Genomic DNA, 26815 nt, shown 5'->3' with positions numbered 1-26815 from the left:
CCATAAAGTTGGATTTACTGTTGTAACCAACAAGTTTTTAAAATACATATCGCATTAAGTATAGCTATGAATATACAAGCGTACGTTTTCTTTTGATTGCTAATATTGAATTTCACCTAATGCTAATGCCATTTATATTGCTGGATATTAGCTGACTAATGCCATTTCAACTGTTGGATGCTAGCTGTCTCGTACTTTGTTTTCTTTCGTCTTTTCACTCGAAGTCCTATTACTGTTGCTATGACAACAGTAACGTGGATACTACTGCCAAAGCTTTTGCATGTGGTTGTAAGTAAAGTACTTAATCTTTTATAGATTTGTTTTCTGCCTGACTCTGGCCATATATCGTATTTCTTTACCAGAAGCTGTGATACAAATGTACGAATCTTTACTGTGTTTACCAATATTTATTATACAGTCACGCTGTTTTTACCGATACCTACTATACACTCACACTGATCCTTAAGTATATGAAAAGTCATTTTACGTGACGAATGTTTTGTCACAAGTGGTAACGAAATTCTTATTCTATCATTAAGTATGAATTACTCGTAAAACTTATTTTTTTCCGAAAAATTAAGATTAAATATATTTTTGCCTCTATAGTTGCAAAACTAATTTCAGTTACCCACTAGCGAAAGGAATAAGATAATTTGGTATCGTTGACTGACAAAAATCTTTAAGTAATAAATTATCCACTTTTCTCTATCTATATATATAAACATATGGGTATATTTATCCGTAATATGTTATAAAACTAAAACTAGAAAATATTCCAATAATTTATTATAGGCGTTTATGTCTAAGCGTAGGATGGATACGTTCTAATGGATTGTTTAATTAAAGCCTTGTTAGTAGTAGGTAATCATTAGTGCGTGCATTCTAAACTAATATTACACAGAAAACAGCGTAGTTTAAATGAACACATCAACATCTCAACCTTTTATTTAGCGGCATCATTGTTATTGCATGAAGTAAAAATATAAAGAAAAACACAACTTCCATTATGTTTGTGAACAATAAATAAATAATTGAGTGACGCGCTTTTGTGCGGTTATCCAATAGAAAAACGATTTTGTTGGTTATCGTGGAAGGAGGTGTTTGTGATTCTTTTCGAGTTGTTTCTTCGTTGAACGATATCCGTGAACAATTTGAATGAAAAGATTCACTAAGACCATGGACTAGGCATTCACGAATAGAATTTGCTACACATGGCCATTTTGTTCGTTGGTTTATTTGTTGTTTAACACAAAGCAACACAATGGATAATTTGCTCTGTGTCAACCACAGGTATCTAAACCAACTTTTTATAGAAATAAGTCTTTGGACTTACAATTGAGTTACTGGGGAGATTAATAGGTTTGTTTTAGAGCAAAGCCACATTGAGCTACATGCTGTGTCCACTGCGGGGACTAGAACCCCATATGTTAGTAATAAAAGTCCACAGACTTAGCACTGTTATTGGCTCGGTATGGACAGGTGGTTAAGGCACTCGAATCGTGATCCAAGGGTCGCGGGTTCGAGCCTCCGTCACACCAAATATGCTTGCCTTTTCAGTCGTGAGGGCGTTATAATGTGACGGTCAATCCCACTATTCGTTGGTAAAAGAGTAACCCAAAAGTTGGCGGTAGGTGGTGATGACTAGCTGTCTTCTCTCTAGTCTTATACTGCTAAATTAGGGACGGCTCTCGTGTAGCTTTGCGCGAAATACAAACCAAAACAGTGTTACACTAGAGGCCCTTTAAATAGAACTCGGCTCAGATAAACCATTATTTTAAAATGCTTTTATAAACCAGCGACTAAAATATTTGTTTTCAAGACTTAAACACTTTTCCCGCATGCAGAATGTTTTAATTCGTCATTTCATTTAGGTGGTTAGCAGTTAATTTATTTAATGATATTTTGAATTTCGCATCATCATTACAGCTTTTATCCCTACCTTTAAAGTAATCTGAAACAGGTAAATATGTCTAGAGATACTTGAGAAAATCAAACTTTTGTCCACTAAAAGAAAACTAATTCCGTTCCCTCAATTATAACCTTATATGTTTCTTACAGCTGTCCAAAACTCTTTAATCTGCTTTTAAGATTCGAAGAGTTGACATGGTGTATTCAATGTAGTTTTATTATAACATTTACTACATGTTATACATCAAGACATGGATTTCCATTCAATCTTAACGCAAGGTCCCACCCCTAGAACGTTACACATGGTGATTAAGGCACCTCTGATTTTTTTCCTGGGGCCTGCTTTAAGACGTTGTCTCGATCATTACTGATAATGACAAACATGCATTACGCGTAGGAAGAAGGGTAGCGGTTTCGTCAGCAATTGTTCCACTTGCCTAACATGTTCGAATCGAATCTCTGTCGGTGTTTGGGTAAGAAAAGTTCATACCCTGGAGGGTCAGGTTCTTTATAACCTCTTCCTCCTCCCCGTATTTATGTTCTTGCCAGATTGGTATTTATAATTGTAAAACTGAATAATATTTTGATCCTTTTCAGGGCAATGTCTATATATTGTGGCTCATATATAGCGATTATTTTATTCTATCAGCAGAATGTCAAGTTTGTTGGTGGCATTTTTTTTTTATTGCTTAATACATATGTATATATATTTTTATTATTTTTTATTATTTGATATATATATATATATATATATATATTATTTATTTTTATATTTAAAATACAAGTTAACTGGGGAGAGATATTTAAGACCAGCTTCATCATGTATGAGGTACCTGTCTAGTTCGCATAGTAATTCGTTTTGCATCCAATTCTTATTAAAGTGCATTATTGTACTATGTAGGAGTCTATCTGGTATGGTTGGTATGTTCGAGTATTTGTGAATGAACTGAGATGATGTAGTTCTTGTAACTCTGTATGCAGTTGTGAGGAGTATGTTTTGGATTGTTTGTAGTTTGGTTTTCATTATTTTATTGCTTGCAGTTATCCATGCTGGAGCTGCATAATCTATTACAGGTCTAATATATGTTTTATAGATTCTTATTATGCTATCTGTAGATGCTCCACTGTTTTTACCAGTTAGACTCCTAGCATAGTTAGTTGCCTAACATGTAGTTAGGTTTGGTTTTTGAATTTCGCGCAAAGCTACACAAGGGCCATCTGCGCTAGCCGTCCCTAACGGCCCATCTAGCTAGAAAAGATGCATGATAGTTTTTAATTTGAGCTTTCATATTAGTTTAAAAATATAAATAGTTTCAGTAATAAGGTTATTAAGGAAATAAATAATGAATAAAAATAATGTTTATATTTTTGCATTAATCACTTTTGTTATAAAAAGTTTCTCACGAAGTAAGATTATTTTCTGACACGAATATCCACAAGAGTTTCTTTTATTATGCACGCAACTATGTTTTATATGTAAAAACAAAATACACAAATATGCTATTTTAGAGAGATAATAATAATAAACATAGAAATGAAGAATAACCAGTTAGAATAACCAAGGATTGATTAAGTTTAATTAACCAATAAGAATACAATTGGGATGATTGTCCTTTAATGTGAATAATGTACATCTGGGTAAAATTAGCTTAACTTTAGAGCAGTGGGTTAGAAATGCTTAATAATAGAGGCCTTAATAAAATATTTGCTATGGAATAACACCGAATCTTCTAATAATTGAACTTTTGAGAATGAATCAGAGAGATTATACACAAAATAAAATACAAAATTAATAATCTTTATTAAAACTAGCTTAACACAAATACACACACACACAATTATGGCAGTTATTTAGGAATAAGATTAATATTTCTGAGGACATATTAACCCCAGGGGCTCGAAGACTAAACAGTCCTCCTTCAACTACTGCACTTGGTAGAAGTTAAGAATTTTGACTACACGACTATTGATAATTTTGGGTTAAAAGGATTGATAAGTATAACACGAACCTGGTTAATACGAGTCTGGTAGGCGTGGCAGCTGACAAAGTGAAGGCGAAGTCAACGCCCGATTGAAGAAGAAGCAGGTTGGTAGATATATATCAACGAGATATCAAACTTAAACGAGTCAATTCAGGGCCGTGCATGGATCGATAAATCAAAATGCCACAGCTGGAATTTACAGATCCAATGCCTGATACAGTATGTATACTTGCTTTTGTAGAACGATGGATTTTTTTTACTAGATTCTATTTTACCTTTATCAAGTACTTTATGAAGATTTCTATTAGAGTGTCTTATTCCAAGGTTCCTCCCTTTACAACAGACATCGCATTGACACAGAGTGACTAGCAGTAACATCTGACTGGTCATTCTTATTCAAGCATTGGCGAAGTCATAACCTCAAAACACCATCTGCTTTACTAGTGAAGGGCATTGTTATCGACATTTATACAACTTGTACTATTACAGCAATGTCCTTTTGAGGGAAGAACAGGTATTATCTAAAGAGAGTAACAAAGGTAGCTAGAACGAAACCAACTTAACGGCTTTTTCGACCATGCGTTATATACACAAATACAGCATAAAGGATAAATTTGGAATACATACTGTAATAATACAAGTGGAGGCGAGGCAAACACATAATATATTTATAATTTACATGCCTTTGGAATACAATCCTAGCAATTTTAGCTAAGCGTTCTCCCCCACCCGAAATTATCCAGGCCATTTTATATGTTCCAAGAGAAGTACCGTACAAAAGAAATACAACGAACCATGTAACGTTTTTTGAGTTTGTGATCAGCTTGTTTTTGAGGTTATTGTTTTTGATCATTAGAATATTTTTTTTCTATTCAAAGTCTTTTCTTGGGGGAAAAAGTTTCAAACCAGTATATTTCTTTAGACACTAAGTCTTGTTATGTATAAAGCGTTTTCACTCGTTCATTGGCAGTAAAACCTTTGTAACAACGCTTTAAAGCCGCGTATCACGGATATTATACATGATGTCCTCCTAGAAGGGAGAATTGGGGTCTGATGATTCACACTTTTCGCAGGGAGGGGCGTAGTAGTCATGATAGTTTACGTCTGGACTGATTGTTGGATTTTTGGTTTCTTTTGTAAAGCAAAATGAAAGATGCATTAGGGAATATTTTATTTCATCTAGAAGAATATCGCATTTTCAGTCTAATTATTCTGTTTCTTATATTTTACATTTTTAAAAACTACGACTCGGAGATTTCTTCTCAAAATCAATAATGTTTTTTTTATTTTTATTTATCATAAATGCCAGTTTAACAGAAAATAAGTCTAATATTAAGTTAATTCTATCAAAATTTTTTATCTCCAAAATTACATACCATATGATTACTATTTGCTTTCCATTTCTCACAGTAAATGAAAGATATTTACTTACGTAGATGACCGGTTTTAACCTTTCACTTTTATAATAAAAAGAGTTTCATGCAGTGCAATTTCATTTAAGTATGCTTTCAACCAATAGAGCTCTAGCATATTTACTGTGTGACTTCTGTCGATTTGAAACATTAGTGTTTATGGGAATGATTTCACCATGTACAATATTTCTTTTATTTACTTATTTTTTTCAGTTAATACGACTGGGAAGAAATACGGAAGTTTTAAAGTAATTCTATCGTGTTGACGACAGTGTAAGATCACTTTCTTGTAATGTAAATTTCAAGGTTGAAAGTTCTTACGTAATTCCTTTTGATCATGCTGCCAAACTAGTGTTATCCATGAAAGTAATTTTTTAATATCATGGTATATTTATTTTTCCATGTACACGAGGCGGAGGCGTCGCGTTTAAAATTGTCTGAGTTTCCGTTTTAGGTAAAAAAAAGTTCTTTCAATGGTTTTTCGAATAAGAACAACGAACGAACGGAAACTTCATACTTAAAGCTCGTATATTGTTTTGTTCATGTAGAAAGTTTATTGTTGAAGTTTTCTGATCAGTGGAGCATTGTTGTCCAAGTTCTCCCGATATTCATTTTAAACTATAGTCTACTAATATTCCATCTTGGTGAAAATTCATTTCGAAGAGCTCTTGATTCAGATAAGACAGAAAATCTATGTTCATTAATGTCTGATACTACTACACGTATAATAAAATATTGTTGAATTAGTCTAAGGACTTAAACGCCCAAAACGTGGTTTAGATATTTGTGAGGGCTTAGTACAAATAGCTGATTGTGGAGCTTTGCTTAACAACAAATAAACTGTATTCTACTCTTCCAAACAGAATTAATAGTTACTAAACAACAGTCGTTAATATATTACATAAATCAACTGTTACGTTAAATTCAACGTGAAAACCAATATTTCTATTAAGGTAGAAAAGTTCTCTCTCTCTCTCTAAACTCAATTCGATTTTCATCCATTTGGCACCAGTGGAACAAATAACACAAAGACTGTTTATAGAATTTTATCCAAAGACATTCTATGGCAATCTTCACTAACAGTTCCTAATTTTAAAGTGATTGACTAGAGGAAAGGCAGCTAGCCAGCACAATTTTCTGCTAATTCTTGGGCTATTCTTTACTAAAAATAGCAAGATCGACTGTTTCATTATAATGGTGAAAGGACGAACATGTTCAGTCATGGGTTTCGAACCCATGACCCTTAGATTGCGGGCCCAGTGCTAGAACCGCCATGCTATGTCAGGCCAAAAGAGAAAAGGTGTGTGGCAATTTCTTTTCTAAATAACTTATTATGATAGACGCAGTGATATAACTTATTAAAACATTACTAAATAGTTCTGCCTAAAAATGTCCAAATGTTACGATATGGCCAGGTTTTACATAAGTAATTGTATTCATGCTAGGGAAAAATTACTTTCTTGTGTAATAACATATATTATTTTTACATTGTGTTTTTTGACAATTATATATCTCCTACTTAATTGGTAACGGGAATAGCTTTTGGCTTTTTAACGATAAAAGTTTAAGTTTCGTTTTTCTGGTTTAAATAATTAACTAATACATTTATGAACGTGAACAATAAAAGGTTTTCGAGAGATAAAATACTTGAACTTACTTTGAATTTAAGTAGATTTTTAATTAACTTAATACTGAATGTTAGCAATTACCTTTTTGCTGCTTTTTTCATTAATGATTTGTTGAGATAACTGAGACATTCTAAAACATTTTATTGTCTTTTTATCAAAACTTCAAGATTTTCTTATACGACTAGGACCATTTTATCCACGGGGTACATCGCGTATTGCGAATATAATAATGCATAACATAATATGAAGTGTACAATAAAATAATGATATTAAATCACTTTTAAAAAGTATTCTTCCTTTTCTATTTCATGAATTTCTTCTATTCCTAATATATTTAATTTATCAAATTATACGATATTAATATTTGAATATTTATAGTTATTTATTATTTTAAAGAGAATAATTGATTGATTGAAATAATCAATTGTTTTTCATGTAACCCAAACACCAATAGTGTTCATCTGTAGATAAGAATAGTAAAATCCTTGTATATCAGACTATTTTATTTTTTCTCTTCTTCATTAATTTTTCAAGCAATTTTGCGACTTCAAGTGTCACTCTTCAGTTTATAATTTTACTGAGAATTTATAACAAAAACATTTAAATTCCGTTTTTATCAATCAAACATAAATAATCTAAATTAAATACGTAAAGTTTCCAAATTGCGTTATTTTCTATAAAACGTCCTTAGAATTGCAATTAAATGACTCAGTGAAAACAAGACTCATTTAATTACAGCTCTAAGAACGTAATGTACCTTTTATAATGTGTAAATTGTGTTGAATTCTGTATTGGTAAAACAGGTAATTTAAGATTAAGTGTAGATATCCATACGTTCTATGTTGAACGTCCCAAAATGACGACAGTATACGTCAAAAAACATTGTAACGATTATATTTGGAAAATAATTAAGATTCGAAAAAATCTTAATTTTCGCGTTTCGTTTTCTGGGCGTGTAGTGTAAAACGTCGAAGATTATACCCGAAAAATATTTTATGATTTTTTTAGCGCCATTAGATAGAAGTAAAAGTACAGAAGTAACGGGTTGTGTAAAGTTAGTATAAACTGTGTAACCTGTTACTAAGACTTAAAAAAACAGACAATAAAATAAATAAGTATCAAATCACGAAATAAGAAACTGCACTCTGTAATACTAAGAGCAAGTATAATTAGAATTAGACTTAAAAAGGAAAGTATATTGGATAAATTTTAAATAATTTTGTTTATTTTGAAGGATTGTTAATATATTTAACTTATATATGGGGTGTTTGTTTGAAGTGTTGCCCAGAGGCTTTGGTTTGGTTTGAATTTCGCGCAAAGCTACACGAGAACTATCTGCGCTAGCCGTCCCTAACTTAGCAGTGTAAGACTAGAGGGAAGGCAGCTATTCATCACCGCCCACCGTCAATTCTTGGGCTACTCCTTTACCAACGAATAGTGGGGTTGACCGTCACATTATAACATCCCCACGGCTGAAAGGGCGAGCATGTTTGGTGTGAAGGGTATTCGAACCTGCGATCCTCGGATTACGAATGGAGTGCCTTAACCACCTGGCCATGCCGGGCTTCCCTCAGAGGTACAGCGGTATGTCTGCGGATTCGCTACGCTAAAAAACGGGTTTTGATACTCGTGGTGGCAGAGCACATATGGTTCATTGTGAAATTGTGCTTAATCAAAAGGAAAAAGAAACAAATTGTTTGAAATTAAGCACAAAGCTACACAATAACCTAACTGTACTCTGCTCATCACGGGTATGGAAACTCAGTTTCTGACGTAGTACATTTTGAAAGTGTATGTATTTCATTTAGATTATTTATGTTTAGTTGAAAAAACATTATTTGAATGTTTTTTTGTTATAGATTCACGTTAAAATTATATCCCGAAGAGTGAGTTATGAAGTCACGAAACCAGTTTACGAAATTAACAAAGGAGAAAAAATGTAGTCTGATATTTCAATCTCTTGTGACATGTATATATGTGTGTGTGTGTGTGTGTGTGTGTGTGTGCATGTATCACACAGGTGGCAGCACTGCCTATGTAGGGATAGCTAGAAACGTTCATCAAAGTGGAATTTTGAATATCTGCTGAACAGGTCACAAGGACTTTACAATATTATACAGTACTTCCTTTCATAACCGTATATTTAAAATGACTAAGTCACAAGTTCTGAGAATGTTTGTGAATATCACAGCAATACTTGAGGTAAGAGTTAACGCATACCAAAAAATAGATATAGCTATTCAAAGACAATTGAGTTTAATTTATCTGTTAACATTCTACTACACTGTGTGCCTGTGCTTTTATGTAGAGATGATACAAATACTCTCCCTGTTATATTGTTTGCATTGTTTTTGAAGGATTAATATTAACCGTTCTTACATTTACTTCCTTTCTCTAAAAGTTTTCTTTACTTGTTGCTTACAGTGGCACAGTAACATTTGTACGAACTTATACCGCTATAAACCGGGTTTCGATACCCGTGATGGGCAGAACACTGATAACCCTTTGTGTAGATTTTTAGCTTAATAACAAACAACAACTTTATTTGTTTGATAAGTATATGAATGGATGGACAGCTAGCAAAATGAATGGGTGAAAGATAATCAGACAGATAGAATTTAGAGAGTCAAAATAGCCTAAAGAAGTAAGAATAAATCTTAACGTAAGGTATTTATACTCAAATATATCATTTGATGAATCTTAAAATCCACGATATTGTACAAAAATAACTTGTTGAAAAATTACTCAATAGATGTTGGATGCCAGTCTAAACTCATATTGTACGTTGTGATATTATTATGATTCACGGGCCCTTAACAACGAGGAAACAATAGGTCATATGCCATATAAAAGTGTGTATAAAGTAGAAACCAAGCTTTAGAGCCAATACAAACAAGTAAACTGAACCACAATAAAACAATTTCTGTTCCTGAGAAGAAATTGAAGAAAGTACTTGGAAAGGTTTTCCCCGTATACAACCAAGCCATAGATCTGTCATGGGTTTGATTTTAGATTGTAATCAACGTTGAATTGAAAAAGAACGTGCTTATTTTGTTTTCTACTCAAAAGAAACAGTATCCTGTTTTCGTTAATTTCAATTAGACTTAACTACAGTACTCCACACTCCATGAAATCACAACAAAAATATTTCAAGCTGTAATAGTGCCAATAAATACAAGTTAGACATGTTTCTAATTTAGAACACATCGGATCGGTGACTTACAGAGAGTCAATTTTGAAAACTTCAACCTGACGAACTATTATTAGGTCGAAAGAGGGCGTCCTACTTGATCACGTGTTGTATGTAAACCAAAGTTAAGCTCAAAGTTCGAGTTGTCAGTAAGTTAAACCGAAAGGTGACGAGTTACCTATGACAATATAACTCCTAAAACTAGAGACAAAATTTGAAATATAAATGTTTATTCAAACTATTAAAGAAAGTACAAAAATGTAATACCTATTGAAATAACATAATAAAGTATCACGATAACATTTGTTTTCAATAAAAATGTGCTTTGACCAAAGTGGAAAAATTTTTTTTCTAAATAATTATTCGCCGGAATCAACTTTCTTTTTGATGTTTTTCATCTTTTCTTTCTAAATATTGTTTTATTATACATTACAAATTGACTCCAGTTAAGATCTTTAGCTTGTAGAACTGGTGAAGACATACCAGTCCCACACTTTCATCAAACAAATTGTCTAACGGAACTTACAGATTCTAGTTAGCAGTCTAACTTACATTTTACATATTTTAAAACAACACCCAACCCTACTGTACGTAATGATAAACAATAAGGTACACGAATTTAGATAAATAATCAGATAATTTGGAAAAATTATTTAATAAGGGTTGTATAACAGTCCATATACATATTCTATGTGTATATTGTAGAATAGTTAAGCCCTTTGATCAAACACTACTGTATATATATATATATACTGTAAAATAGTAGAATAGTAAAGTCCTTTCACCAAACACTAGTGTGTATATATATATATAATAATAATAATAATTACGAATGTAATACCTGAACTATTTAATGATGTAACGTTTATATACAAATAAATAAAGAATATCGAGTATCGAATAGATTCAATTAGCATATAGACTAGAAGAGTCCAAGCCAAAGATAAGTAATAGTGGATCATAATACATTTCTTTAAAAACCGATTAGTGAACACCGATGAATATCTTATATTGCTGTTCTAGTTTATGACGCTATCCGATGTCGCTATAACGTTTTTATAATGAATATTAAAGTGATTTGGACAGTTGTAAAGAGGTGTAACTGTTATCCTCTCACTGAAGCTTGGAGTTATTGGGTGCGAACCATTCAAAGAAATTAGATTTGGCTCGTTAAAAACAAGAAAGTGGGTTTCAGCTATTTTAAAATGAAGTACTTCATCTCTAACGTACAATGAAAGTGCACTTAGTTACTGAGAAAGATGAGGTGTCTATTTTTATATCATTTTCTTCTGTATTTATTGAAGTTGGGTTTAGTAGATGACTGATAGTTACAGGCAGAAACGGATAGATTTAAAAATTCTCAAGTTATTTCTTTGTATATTTAAAGAACACAAAACATCAATATATTTTTCTGCTAAAGTGTATTATGAACATGTTTTTAAAAGGACTTTAAATAAATGAAAGTGCTGTACAAAGGAATCCAAATTCGTTCCTGTATTTGAGTCATGTAGTGAAAGTCCAAACACGTACGTTTACCAAAGAAACTGGAATGTCTAAGAGTAAATGGTTATCCCGACAGTGGAAGGAATAGATGATATTTATTCTTACTGGAAACGAAAAATTTCATTAAGCTTCTCTGAGTAGATCTATAGGCAGGGCTTTACATCCCTCGTGACAACATCAGGCAATAGCGTTTTAGTGCACACAAGCATGCATCATTAAGCCCCTCACGAAACATCTACAAGCATTGTTAGACCCTCCTGCATCAGAGAATTACCGCTCGGAAACCAAGGAAGAACTGGAACTCCAGAGATGTTCCGAATTTCAAAATGCTTTCCTGACAAATAGTTTTGAGGAAGGTATAAAATAATGTAATTCGAGGTGCATAATACTGTTATAAAAGATCTATAGAATAAAAAACATTGCTATTCAAATGAAGCAAATCTTTATATGAGACTCAAGAAATAGGAGAGTTTTTGTAATTCACGGTGCAATCGTTAATAAAAATACATAAATGACTGGGAAATATATTAATTTCTTTATGATACAATATGAACTACAATTTTTTAAGGTTCCCATTTTTTCCTTTTACTACAGATTTCTTTGCAACGTTGGCAACAGAAGTTCGAACCATATAAACTTTCTCCTGATCACTTTGCAATAATGACTAATACCAGCTGACGTTATCGTAGAGAACTGCGCATGCCTAACGAATCGCCGATCAAGCGCGTGCCAGACCGCGAGGAGCACAATGCGTGGTGTCTTAACATGGCGACACTACACAACGGAGTGCTAGAGCCCGCCAATCGTCTGAACAACTCTCAGAATTTTTATGAGACTGCGATACCAGTTAAGGATCATGATTCTATAAAGTTATTTGTAGGGCAAATTCCTCGAAATCTAGACGAGAACGACCTACGACCGTTGTTTGAACAATTCGGGAAGATCTTCGAATTGACTATTCTAAAGGACAAATATACAGGCATACACAAAGGTAAAGTTATTTCACAGTTATCAAGTTTTGAATAACTATTATACTAACGAGTAATTAGAAGTTTGCTTTTTGCAATATCAAGGATTCAGGTTTGCGACGAATTAGATTGCAATAACAACTGGTTGGGAGTCCAGTGTGAGTGTTACTTAACGGAGCCCGTGCAACACACTGTTGACAACGTTCGCACGAGCATCGCTCCTGGTTTGAACACTAGTGTGACTGCATGAGAACAACTCGATCAGCTGAGCTTTGTTATTATTAATTGTTAGTTGAGCAATCAATTTCTCTATGTAAGTATTTAATAGTGATATGTTAAACGTAAAGAACATATTAAAAACAAACTTTGAAAAACTGTAGTTTCAAGCGTGGAAATAAAGGCGGGTTTAAGGATTACTTACCACTCGCGTGAAAGGGGGGGGAAACCAATAAAATCATTGTCTGATGATGTAATAGTTCATTCAGCTATTAGAGAACTCACAGCCATTAAAAATGATAGGAATGACTGTGATTGAAAACTGTCTCATTGATTGTTCGGTGAAATATATTTTTTTTTCCGGTAAATTTCATGTTCTGCTGATGACACTCACACAGACAGAATTCTCTCGATTTTATCTGCTTTTTTTTTAGATAAATGTGATTTTCGGTGTAACAAATGTCGTATCGTCAACATATATATATATATATAAGCTTAATTTTTGGTGTATCAGATGTTGTATCGAGTCAACAGATTAATTCTCTGAAATTACTATCAGTGTAACAAATGTGATATCGTCAACATAGCTATATAAGCTTGATTTTTATCGTATCAGATGTCGTATCGAGTCAATAGATTTCGTTAAGTTTAATTCTTGGAAATTATTTTCGGTGTATCAGATGTGGTATCGTCAACATAGTTATATAAGCTTAATTTTTGGTGTATCAGATGTCGTATTGAGTCAACAGATTTACATGAGCTCGATTCTTCTCGTTTTTTACACAGATAAATCTGCGTTTCGGTAATGATTATTGGTGTATCAGATGTGTCAAGTCAACAGATTAAATAAAGTTTAATTCTTGGAAATAATGATCAGTTTATCAGATGTCGTATCGTCAACAAGTTCTATTTAAGCTCGATTTTTGGTGTCTGAAATGTTGTATGGACTCAACATATTTTTTTCCTTGTTGTATGGTTTCATAAAGCAAAGAATACACACTTGTTTTGCCAAGATTGGTATCTTAAATAATCTGATGAACGTAAATCAGGTCTTCAGAATAAAGATTTACCATATATTCAAGCCATCGTTTTAATTCTATGATGCACAATTTCCAGATTTCTCAAAGAAAAACGTTAGTCTGAGTACGAAACTGAAGGTATGTTCCTGTCTAGGAAAATATTTATGCCATGTTTATACGTAAAGAAGAATACATTGTACTATCTTATAAATACACGCGTATAAAGACAGGTGTCATAACTTAGTTTTGTTTTATAAATGTTATATCCTGTAGTCGACTCGTACATCTCACATTATCGACATTGCGTAGCGTTGTAACTTGTTACGCTGTTCAAGTCTCACGCAACTCTTGCGATCTATTTGGTGATTCCCAGTTGGTAACAAAGTGCCATAAGGACATGATATAACTAAATTATCAAGCAGTTTTGGTGTCCAATCATAAAACCGTTTTAATAAAGCCGTTGTGAAAACAAAACAAAAGGATCAGTAAGTGAACATAACTAATTACAATGTAATGTCGTTTCTATGAGTTAATTTACAAATTTCCATGGTGAACTAAACATCTGTGGAATGAGCATTTCAAATCGTGGAACAGTACCAGTGTGATAAACCGGAACATTATGTTTCAAAATACAAGTTAAATTAATCTGGGAATAATTGTATACATAAGCGTCGAATAATTTATTCCAGATGGAGGGCAAGCCATCTCAAAACGCAGGAACAACTTTGATAAAAATTCATTTGTTGCGGTGCTCTGGCTGATTATGGCTTATTTATATACAATGTATCCTAATTTCGCCATTTGTACTGAAATAGTGTTATTTTTTTTTAAATTAATTATTCAAATAAATTTTGTCCTTAAATTCCAGGGGTGAAGAAAATGTTTCCCTTCCCATATCCTGCGGATACTAATGAGAGGTCTAAACTCTTTCTTAAAGTTTGTTTGTTTTGAATTTCGCGCAAAACTACACTAGGGCTATCTGCGCTAGCCGTCCCTAGTTTAGCAGTGAAAGACTAGAGAAAAGGCAGCTAATCATCAACACCCACCGCCAACTCTTGGGCTACTCATTTACCAACGAATAGTGGAATTGACCGTAACTTTATAACGTCCCCAAGGCTTAAAGTGCGTGCATATATGTTGTTACAGGGATTTGAATCCGCGACCCTCAGATTACGAGTCGAGCGCCTTAACCACATGGCCATGCCGGGCCCTTTCCTAAACTAGAAATTTGATTTAATAAGCAAGCGTTCCATAATTTCAAAAAAATAAATGTTTTCACAAGTACATTGTTTCTAAAATAATACTAATCATCAGTAAGAGGACGTTTAAAACTATTTAGATAAGTTAAACGTTTTCAAAATTAAAGTAATGATTATTTCAAATCGTATAATAAAACTGTTTTTTTACTAGGTACACCAAATTCCAAATAAAATAAGTATTTAATAAATATATAAATAAACTGTAGCACTCAGTTAATGCATTAATTAACCACAATAAAACTGATGTTTAATAACTGAATATTTCTGATTTCGAAATAAAATTGTTTTTAATTCTTAGTGTTGAGTTCCAACACTTGTTTCCAACCAGCTGGTTCCAGGAAATAGGGGGTACCTCACTTTTATAAAACTTAATCCAGAACCCAGGAGTTTTCATGGTCAGAAGACAAGTCTGGGATCTCAGCTGTGATGGGGAACCTGTGACTCACATTCTTTCGTTTATTTCTTAATCTCTGAGTTTCGCTCACAAAATGTTATGTACCACTTCGTATAACACTAACGCTGTAAGGTTTTTTGTTTCACATTATAAGATAATGTACTTCAACAAATGTATTTAAAATATTTTTTTTAAACTGTCTTGTGTATCGAGTGAAATCTCCCCACAGATAGGCGGTTTGGAATCTCTGAGTTAGAACAATTGTTTCAAAGGGGTGTTAAACTTTAATTATTGAACACTTCAGATTACAAAGTGAAACTGTCTGAAGAAGTTATTACGCTAGTATTCAAAATAAAATTATGGTTTGATGAACGAACGTTGAAAAGTTACAACATGAAACATGTTTAACGTATTGGTTCGGTTTTTGAATTTCGCGCAAAGCTACACGAGGGCTATCTGCGCTAGACGTCCCTAATTTAGCAGTGAAAGACTAGAGGAAAGGCAGCTAGTCATCACTACCTATCACCAACTCTTGGGCTACTCTTTAACCAACAAATAGTGGGATTGACAGTCACATTATAACGCCCCGAAGGCTGAAAGGGCGAGCATGTTTGCTGTGACGGAGATTGGAACCCGCGACCCTCAGATCACGAGTCGAGTGCTTTAACCATCTGGCCATGCCGATCCTACACGTATTGGCAACTCAGGTTTCGAAGTAGCGCAAAGGCTTGGTGAATGAAATTTTCAAAATGACAGCCCATAATCGGTTTCACAAATTTACAAACGAATGTCTAAAAACAACAACAACAAAAAATAAAACTGGTTGAATACAAAGCTACAACACGCACACATCTGTTTTTAGTTGATACTTTTACGTCCTTATTTTAGAATCCTTCCCGACCCAAATTAGAAAAGGAAACTGAAAATTAGCGAAGGTTTAACTTAGAAACAAATAAGAAAAACATGTTTAAATATAAACATACTTGTTGTTTTTTTAATTAAATCGATTTAGGTAAAATTATCTGTATGAAACAGCCTCAAAGACTGATATCCATTTGCCCTACCAGAAGACAGGAAATTTATCAGTTACTGCCCTAAGAACTAGAAGGTGTGAATACATAAAATAAGTTTACAGAGACAGAAATTTTAAAAGCTGCGGTATACGCATTTTATTTTCAACTGCTGATAATGTAGATTTCTTTTGTGTGAGTGATTTATGAAAAGAACGTGAGAAATTGGAGGAAGTCACGGCATCTTTCGTGACTGTAGGGTATACAAAACTAGTCTTCTTGTCAAAGTACCATTGCGATAACATGCGTTCAAAGATGAGAAACAATTACTGATACATAATATAATGATGACTGATCGTCTGTAAGTCCTCGCTGCTCTTTTTCTTTACATTGTCTCTTGGTTTTTCAAGTACCAGTACACAAGAAAAAGAAATAACATTTCAAATCTTCACTTATACACGTACCCAGTCCTATCGTATTGATTTCAAATCATTTGCACCAATTCACCCACTCATTCATTTGTTTATAGTTATCCGTATTTAAACACAGAGCTTTCCAGAGTCTAGCAACTGGCATAGAAAAGAAACGTGATATTCCTATTGAGAAATAAAATTAGTAAATTATTTGATAATTTTATCCTGGAAGATACCCTGAGCGACACAGGTTAGAGACCCCATATCACGGGTCCAGATATCTCTAATTTAGAGCTACTGACTAGATGGCGAGCGACCAATTCAGTAGTGCCGAATATCTGCTGGAATACTGGTAGTCGAGTAGATGGATTTGATGTTACATGTTACTCCACTGCTGGGAGTGCGAAATATATCAACAGCATATCACATCTCGGACCTTGAGCCTTCCACTAGGCTATTCAAACGCTAATAAACTCTATCAAGTATATTTCAAAAATAATTTTAATTTACATTCGTCACGAAGTGGAACGTTGACAGAGTGGTAGATACTGTAGTTACGTAGAGTGCCAATTAAAAGTGTGATTTTAAATGGGTAAAGGAACTAGCAACTAATCCTTGGTGAAATGATTTATATACCATCGGAAAACATGAATCACGAAAAACATAAATTACATGTTCGGTAATTAGAAGTGTTAAAGTACCGTCTAAGAAAATCTCTTTAGTAAGACATTCTGCTATATATCAGTTTTATTAGACGTAAGTTGTAGTGCTGTCCGGTGTTGGATCTATACATATAACTAAATAATTCAAACCGATATTGCTTTAAAATTTAAATTTATAACGTGAATATGAAATTAACGGAGTTAAGGTATGGAGACACTGCCAGTCGCTAATAATCACGTGTTGACAGTTCTCAGAAATAAAAATGTTTTTGTGAATCTAACTAAATCATTAATAACTCAGGATCATGCAGTAGTTGTAGTTTGTTTATTTTGAATTTCGCGCAAAGCTACACGAGAGATATCTGCGCTAGCCGTCTCTCAGTTAGTACTGTAAGACCAGAGGGAAGGCAACTAGTCATCACCACCCACCGTCAACTCTTGGGCTACTTTTTACCAACGAATAGTGGGATTGACCGTCACATTACAACGCCACCACGACTGAAAGGGCGAGCATGTTTGGTGTGACGAGGATTCGAACCCGCGACCCTCAGAATAGGAGATGAGTGCTTTAACCACCTGGCCATGCCGGGCTTAATAGTTGTAGTATTCTGTGCTTATGTTTGAAAGTGATACGTAAATAAAGCTCAGTTTACTTGTCTAGGTGATGTGATTAGTGACATAACATTAAATTAAATCACTAACAGCTATCAACCACACTTTTCTTTGGTTCAAATGTTAGAGAATCAGGTTCTTGTATAAGAGTTATACTGTACTGGAAGAGAGTTCTACGTTGCTTGGTGCTCTTACTTTTCGTTGGTCGCTGGGAATCCGGGGTAAGATTGATGGCTTATAATGTTAAGATTTGGGATTAGATTCTCACGGTGTCGCAGCCTCGATAGCTCGTTCTAAAGCTTTGCGTTAAAGCAAACCAAGAAAACAAAACCTGTGAAAATTTAGAACTCGGTCGTGATTGTATTCAGGTAAACACCTTTATTTAAAACAGTTATTCATGTTGTAGTTATGTTTGTGTGGTGTTAAAGAAATGTTTAATTTGTGTTTCTTCATCAGGTTGAAAATACAATTAGTTGTGCATGAGCGACTGTGAGCGTATGCCGAGTCTTCGAGTGAAATTGAAATAGACATAAATATGCTACACATAAGAGAAACCTAACAGTGGAAGTGCCTTTAGTCAATTGATTGATACAAATAAATTTGATCTAATCTTTGTTGTCTCTATGAAAAACAGTATATGATCTGACAGTGTATTATTCTCAAAATTAACTAAAATATTTTAATAGCGTATCGTTTCGCTGTAATGGTTCTCAGCAAATTGTTCATATCTGTTCTAGGAGTAAGTCAAAAATATACTTCAATAATTTTATTCTTAGTTTCACATCGTGATTTGATTTTTTCATAAACACACACAAAACACAGTGGAACCTGAAGAAAAGATATTTCGTTTTAACATTAGCAATGGAAATATTTTTCAAGACGTACCTGATGGAGTGAAATATCAAATATGTACACAGTTGTATGAGAGTAGATGAAGAAATACCTGTTTCAAACTAACATGAGGTGTGATCTAAATATTAGAAATGGTTTACAAAAATACCGTGTAAGATTATGTTTTCATGAGAATTTCATAGTTCTGCAGTACATGTAATTAAATAAAACAAAGTGAATATTTTCCAGTTGGATAATTTTTTCACTTTGTATTCTACAAAATGATTTTCAAAAACATTCTAACCGGAGTTCTTTGGTTAACTTTTCTCTCGGGTCCCATCTATTACCTTAGTGTGACTGGTAGTAGTCACTGAATTGCAATTATCTTCTGGTTCTAGTTATTTATTAAAGCACCCAGTACTTCTTGAGGTGAACAAAAACAATAAAAACAAAGACACACACGCACAAAAATAAACGAATAAAGAAAAAATAACAACGGCCCTCTTTAGTATCTAGAGACTTGAGCAATACTAAAATAGGTCATCATTTGTGAACAATACCCTCTCCTAAAAAAAAAAAAAAGAAAAGAAAGTATTTCCGGAAGGAGTAGATGAATTGTTCTGGGCTTGTTTGTTTTCTGAATTTCGCGCAAAGCTACACGATGGCTATCTGCGCTAGCTATCTAATTTACCAATGTACGACTAGAAGGAAGGCAACTAGTCATCACCACCCACCACGAACTCTTGGGTTACTCTTTTACCAATGAATAGTGAGATTGACATAATAACACCCTCACGGCTGAAACGGCTAGCATGTTTGGTTTGACAGAAATTTGAACTCGCGATCCACAGATTACGAGTTGAACGCCTTAACCACTTGGCAATTCCGGGCGAATTTCTCTGAATGAGCACAGTGAGTTAAAGGTTTATAAATCTCTCGAATGAATATTAAATGTTTCTACACCCGTGTCCCGCGCTAGGAGAGCAGTAAGTCTTCATATTTACAACACTCAAATAAGGGGTTCGATTCCCCTCAGTGGACAAGGAGATAGCCCGATATAAGAAGAACATACACATTCCAAAGTCGTTTTTTGTATCTTTTTAAAAACGCACTTTTCAATTTCAAATTTGAAGTATCTTAATTCTGTTTATCGACCTGGCTTGTCTGCTCTTCTATTTGGCTACCTACTTGCATTCAAATACATTTAACACAAGACATTCTTAGTTAATAATTAACGGAGCTGAGATCGTGGATTCAATAGACGCTTCTGTCTGACGTCATCTGGAGAAACTAATTTTCTCTATCTGACTCACGGATTATATCTGAACGTGAAGCTTTATGTGCGACATGCCTAATTCGCTATGAAATTCTATACGGAAATATCTATGTGCAATTTACTACAGAGAATGACAACCTCTGGCTAGAAACATGCACATAAGCTTAAATAGTCGAGAATCCAATCACACAGACAATGAATAGCGCTATATAGTTTTGTTTATAAGCAAATTAAATAAATTCACTCCAAACGTTTTATTTTTACTTATGCTAATTCATAGCATATACACCACTAGGTGTGTTGTAGTGAAGAGAAAATATAAGGGGCCGTTTAATAATTTAATATTATAGATTACTATTGTATTCCTTACATTTACTGTTAATACATGCACAGTGTTTTTTTACCTTTTATGACATATTTCCACGTTCAGCGAAGGCATACACGAAGACACTCGAAGTGTTATATGGTGAAGTAAAAATTAATAGTCAAATTTCTTTTATTTTTGGTATCTACTTGACAATTTGTTGTTGTTTTTTTGCGTATTCGTAAACTCCATAAGATATCTAATAAATTGTTTTAAAACAAGAATAGTGTATATCATAATATTCATGAAGTATTGAATCCGGATTTTACAAAATGTTTGTACTTCAAAACGAATATTGATAATTTAGTAAGTTTCACGTTTCAAGATGTGTTTTTGTTGTTATTTGTCTTTTAGATTAATATAAAAAATATAATATTTTATTTTCATCAACATACCTAATAAGCAGGAATTAACATCAATGTACTTTCATTTTTAACTGAAATTGCATAGTTTGTTTCATATATTTTTATTTCTACATAATAAATCGTTACTGGAACTTTTTTTCGTTAATACTGCTTTTTATTTTTCGCATATAAATACAATAACGATTTTATGTTAGTTTTCCGTGCAGATAATGCAACCAGGTTACCAGAAGTTAAAGCTTATAATCATTTTTACAAGTAATATTTTAGGTTTCACGTTCACACATATTGTAATGAGTTATTTCAGGTTTACGTTTTCATTGATAAACAAAAACTGAAAATTCACAATTCACTTTTAAACTTTAACACACAAATAAGTGCATCAGTGATACAATTTATCGAGAATCAAACCATGTGAAAATTAATAATATGTGCTGTTTCTCACAGTTGAGACTGAAAATGTTCATCACACGTGTTTTTTCTAATACAGTGTTAAGATATTGAATGGTGAAAACCTAAACTATCTCTGGCAAACATATGCTAACACTGTTTCGGTCAAGAAAATTTTGATTTTCATGATAGCATGTGCTGGGATTGGTTACTTATATTATATCATACTGACAAATAAATATATATATATATATATATACATATATATTGAATTTGCAAACTTTAATTCTTCATGTTATGATATTTGTAACAAACGACACGACATTTTGTTTATATTGCACAAAAAACTAATATATATCATTTTGTGTTTTGTAAAAATAAGATTATGTCAATTATAAGCAATAAAGGTTCAATAAAACTCACGATAAAATTGTTGAATTGCAAGTCTGATAAATCTAAAGAAAAAGTGGTCATGTTGCAGGTCTGATAAAACTCAAGATGGAGTAGCTACACTGCAGATCCTAAAAAGCTACAAGATACAGTAACTAAGCACTTCAAGAAGATTTTTATATGACAATATTCATTATCTTATTAAAGATCTAATATTGATCGAGGTGTGAACACAAGTACCAAGTAATAAAAAAATGCTATAACTATTAATAATTTCGTACAAAAACTAAGACTAGCTGAGACTGATGTGAGACAAACTTAAGTGATAGTTAATACGATGACTAATGATCCGCATATTTAAGTGGTTAGGGTGTTCGATTTGTAATCTGAGGGCTGCGGGTTCGAATGCCCGTTACACCAAACATGCTAATTCTTTTAGCCGTAGGGGCGTTATTATGTTATGGTCAATCCCACTATCCGTTGGTAAAAGAATAGCCAAAGAGTTGGCGGTGGGTGGTGATGACTAGCTGTCTAGTCTTACACTGCTAAATTAGGAACGGCTAGCGCAGATAGCCCTCGTATAGCTTTTCACGAAAGTAAAAAACAAACAAATATTTTAAACTATCTCAGCAAGTGAGATACGACATTAGGGCCTCTTGAGGTAAGTGGTAAATTAAGAGTTGCATTGGATTCAGTGAATTTATGAGGTTTGTGTTTATCGAAAATTTGACTAAGATAAACTAAATTTTTCAAATCCTAGTGGTTGGTATTGAAACATTTTTCCCATAGCGATTCTTCACGCCGCTACTGACATTTCTGGAAGTTGGTCTTATAATGTCTTTTGTGCACAAAATAAATTCAAGCGCGGTATCATGCGACATCTCTGACCTATCTTGAGCACAGTTACTTTTAAGAACATTAAATAAAATTATTATACCTTTAAATATATAGCATGTTCTTACACAGAACGTGGACAACATTATCTCTTTGTTTTGATTTGTACATTTTCGTTTTTTTTCAGTTAAGGTGTATGAATACATGAGTGTTGACTTAACACTTACTTGCCTGGCATGGCCAGATGGTTAAAGCACTTAACTCGTAATCCGAGAGTCGCGGGTTTGAATCCCCGTCGCATCAAACATGCTCGCCCTTTCAACCGTGGGGGTATTATAATGTTACGGTCAATTCTATTATTCGTTGGTAAAAGAGTAGCTCAAGAGTTGGCGGTGGGTGATGATGACTAACTGCCCTCCCTCTAGTTTTACACTGCTAAATTAGGGACGGCTAGCGCAGATAGCCTTCGTGTAGCTTTTGCGCGAAAATTCAAACCAAACACTCACTTATTGGAACAAACCTATATACAACTCGAAGCAGTGGAAACAAAAGGCCAACGCGCAGATGTTTTCTTTAAAACTTTATTCGTATGAATTTTGTAGTTCCACATCTGCTTTTCATCTATACACTATTAAAAATCACAAATAGTTTCCTAGAAATCACGTACATGAGTTATATGCTGATAACGGTGTTTATGTTCTCACATTTCTGGATGAAAAACGTTAGTATACATAAAACATTAACGTTTCTACAGAATAAAAGATCTATAATTTTTTCGAGTGTTATTATAAACGATTCGTATATTCCTGATTCGTATATTCAATTTTTTTTTACAAAAATTAATCTCCTATGTGTGTATATAGTGTTATTTTGATTCATTCAGACAATTTACAAAATAATAACCTAAAGAACGACGTTAATGAATTCATAGGAATCAGCTTATACAAAAATACCTTAAATAAATAAAGAACTAAATTAAACTAGATTTTTTCTTCTGTTAGCATCCAATAACTAGGGTGTAAAATCATAATTTTATATAAATTTGACAAAAAAATTGATAAACTAACAGTGTAGTTTTTATTTTATCAGTTCAACAACGAATCTAAAATTAACACTCTAACACATATTTATTATAACATCGATAGACTAAAAAGCTATAATTTGGGTTTGTTTTAAGAAAAAAAAGTGTTTACGTTTTACCCAATAATTCAAAGCCTACTAGTACACAACCCTACCAAAAAGTAGACGTTCCGAGAATACAAACTGACAATTTCTGTTACATCGTATGCAAATGACCCTGACGTATAAGTTTAGTAAAGGGCGTGGAACGTAAATACCCTTAACAAGACGAAAGGATCCAGTAAATAAATTGACCGTTTAAGTGGACGATGGGAGGGTGACAGATCACCAGATCACTTGTGATACCAATAGAATAGTAGTACCAATTCCAGTGACGTCAGAAAACACAAGTTTCTGCAACTGAGTGGATACTTCGTACTTTCATGGAGAGTGAAAAGAAGGACACACGTTTACTAACATTACATAAGTGTAGTCCGGTAACATTACATAAGTGTAGTCCAGTAACATTACATAAGTGTAGTCCAGTAACATTACGTAAGTGTAGTTCAGTAATATTATACAAGTATACCCCAGTAACATCATGGAGACATAGTCCGAAACATTAAGCAAGTGTAGTCCAGTAACATAATGTAACTTAAGTAAAATTATACAAGTGTAGCCCGGTAACATTATCTTGAAAGTGTAGTCCAGTGACATAGCATAAGTGTAGTTCAGTAAAATAATACAAGTGTATTCTGGTAACGTTATGCAAGTGTAGTTCAGTAAAATTATACAAGTATATTCTGGTAACGTTATGCAAGTGTAGTTCAGTAACGTTAGGCAAATGAGCTCTAGTAATATCATGCATGTGTAGTTCACAGACATCATGTAAGTGTAGTACAATAGCATGATGGAAATTCAGTCCAATGGCATCATGTAAGCGTAGTCGAGTGACATCAGAGAGTTTTTGTATTGCATGGACTACAATGGCAGAGAAGCTAGAGATGATGTCATATTCTCCTGGTCTTTTGGACACTAATTTTTTCCCGATAGCTTCATATTTGCATAATTCTCGGACAGTGGACGCAACTGAATTTGTCGTCTTTCTTCTCAGGAGCTTTCTTTGAACTCCATGGAAGCCATTGCAAAATACGGCGATACTTCTATTATGATGTTGGGATGCTGTTTGGGCAGCTGGTAAGCATATCTGATGGTATACGATGGAATGGTCATTAATGCTCGATATATCAACTTTATCGACAAGACTTACCTATGTACATCAACGACCAGCTTATCAGATATAGCGGTGTTTCATTCAGGCTGTTGATCGTTTAGCCGGAATCATCAAAAGATTACTTAAAGATCAGGACATCATCACTCGACCTTGTCCAGGACTATCACCAGATATAAACTCCATCGAGCATATGTAGTTCATATTTGATCATTCTCTATGGACGTTCCCAAACAACCAGATCCTAGAGACACTTCTGTTCAAGGTCTTTACCAGGAGTGGGGTGCAGTCCCTCAGCCTAAGCTTTCAGATCTTATAAGTTCAACGTCTACTCGCGTTTCTGTCTTAAATATTGTAAAAGGGAGATCTACTAAGTTTTGGTCTTCTTTTATTGAACAAAACGGTCTACTTTCTCTGGGAGCCTTTCTATATATTAGTAGTCTGAATACTTTGAAGATTACCAAACAAATTGATAGATTAGGTTATTACTAATATGTTCGAAATTGTGATTAAGAAAAACCCACTTGAAGATGACCGAAGAAGTTTGAAACGTTATTCTGTACTTTATGTTAATTTAGGTTTTGATACCCATACCAGCCGTCTTCAAAATACATTTTAACGGTTTGAAAAATTCATCTCTAAGACTGTCACGTTTTAAGAATTACCGTCTCTATAAACAACTCCTAAGTTGAATAAACATTCCATAAAATCCAGATTTGTTATTAGTCCCTTGAAATTTAATAAAATAACCCGTTATCTCGCCAAACGAAATTTTAAACTTATTAATAGGAAAATTAAAGACGTTAATCGAGACGTTTGTTTCTTCAGGAAATTAAGTGATAATGAAATTATCTTATCTGACTTTCAACCCTAAATCTAACAAATATTGATTCTTACCTTCATTTTGTAACTCCTTATTCTTGAATTATTTGATATTAAGTAAGACGATTCTCCTGTTATTTCTTAATTTTAAAATATTACAGTATTTCACACTTAGACTCATTATACAGTTTTAGATATAAAGAAATAGGTAATGGGTCTGCGATAGTTTTTTTATTACAAACGTTGAAAACTTTCTTTTATAGAATATTTTCGAGTTTTCTACGCCTAACTTAACACTCCTTTATAATAAAAGTTCAATTCTGTGTCTTGCGCACCTCATCATTTTGGTAACTTTGTCTATACTTATGATTTTCTGGTTATTTATGTTTTTTATCCGTATTAAAACACGTATCAGATGGTCTATCAGTTAATACAACTTTCAGGTTTTTTAAGCTATTGGTAAGGAATAAAAGATAATCTGAACGTTTTTTAACTGTGTTTTAAATATGTAAAACACAATTCTTTATTTCCCTAATTTGGTTATAGACTATTAAAAATTTAACAATTAAATTTTACACAACATTAGGCATAAAAAACAATTGAAAATGAATAAAAACCAGTCGGAAGATTGTACAAAAGCAAATCATATTACAATAAACCTAGAAAGCGTCACAACATTTCATGTAATGACAAGACTTTCAAGTATATAGATAGATGAAGGATTAATACTAAATTCATCCCACCTTTGATACAGTTGTATGTCTACAGATTTCAAAGCTAAAATCGACGGTTCAATTGCCCTTGGTAAACTCAACAGATAGTCCGATGTGGCTTTGTTATAATAAAACACACGCTAAATTCACCTAAATTATATGAACTAAAATATTTAAACGTTTATTTCTCACCTATTAAACGTTTTTCTTGATTTTGGTACTGCGATATTCAATTAGTTTGACTTCATCTAAGCCTTTTTGTATAGAAGTGAGAGTTGTTGTTTAAAAGAATAGTATTCAATTACTAGTGCTCTTTTTGAAAATACTTTCTTTATCGTCTGTGGCGTTTGCTCTAAATTTACAATAT

The 26815-nt window shown here is 33.3% G+C and overlaps 1 protein-coding gene across 1 annotated transcript in view; it reads left to right on the top strand.

The window, feature by feature from the left end:
* The first annotated feature begins 3966 nt into the window (after window positions 1-3966).
* LOC143225101 (CUGBP Elav-like family member 4) overlaps window positions 3967-26815 on the top strand; it is a 633828-nt gene continuing 610979 nt past the window's right edge. Inside the window, exons 1-2 of the mRNA XM_076453884.1 lie at window positions 3967-4109; window positions 12218-12614. Coding sequence (XP_076309999.1) covers window positions 12323-12614 — 292 coding nt within the window. The 5' untranslated portion in view covers window positions 3967-4109; window positions 12218-12322. The remainder of the gene's footprint in view (window positions 4110-12217; window positions 12615-26815) is intronic.

This window comes from Tachypleus tridentatus, chromosome 9 (assembly GCF_004210375.1).
Source record: "Tachypleus tridentatus isolate NWPU-2018 chromosome 9, ASM421037v1, whole genome shotgun sequence".
Classification (NCBI taxonomy): Eukaryota; Metazoa; Arthropoda; class Merostomata; order Xiphosura; family Limulidae; genus Tachypleus; species Tachypleus tridentatus.
Note: the sequence above shows the minus strand (reverse complement) of the source record. Positions and strands in the feature narration are given on the sequence as shown.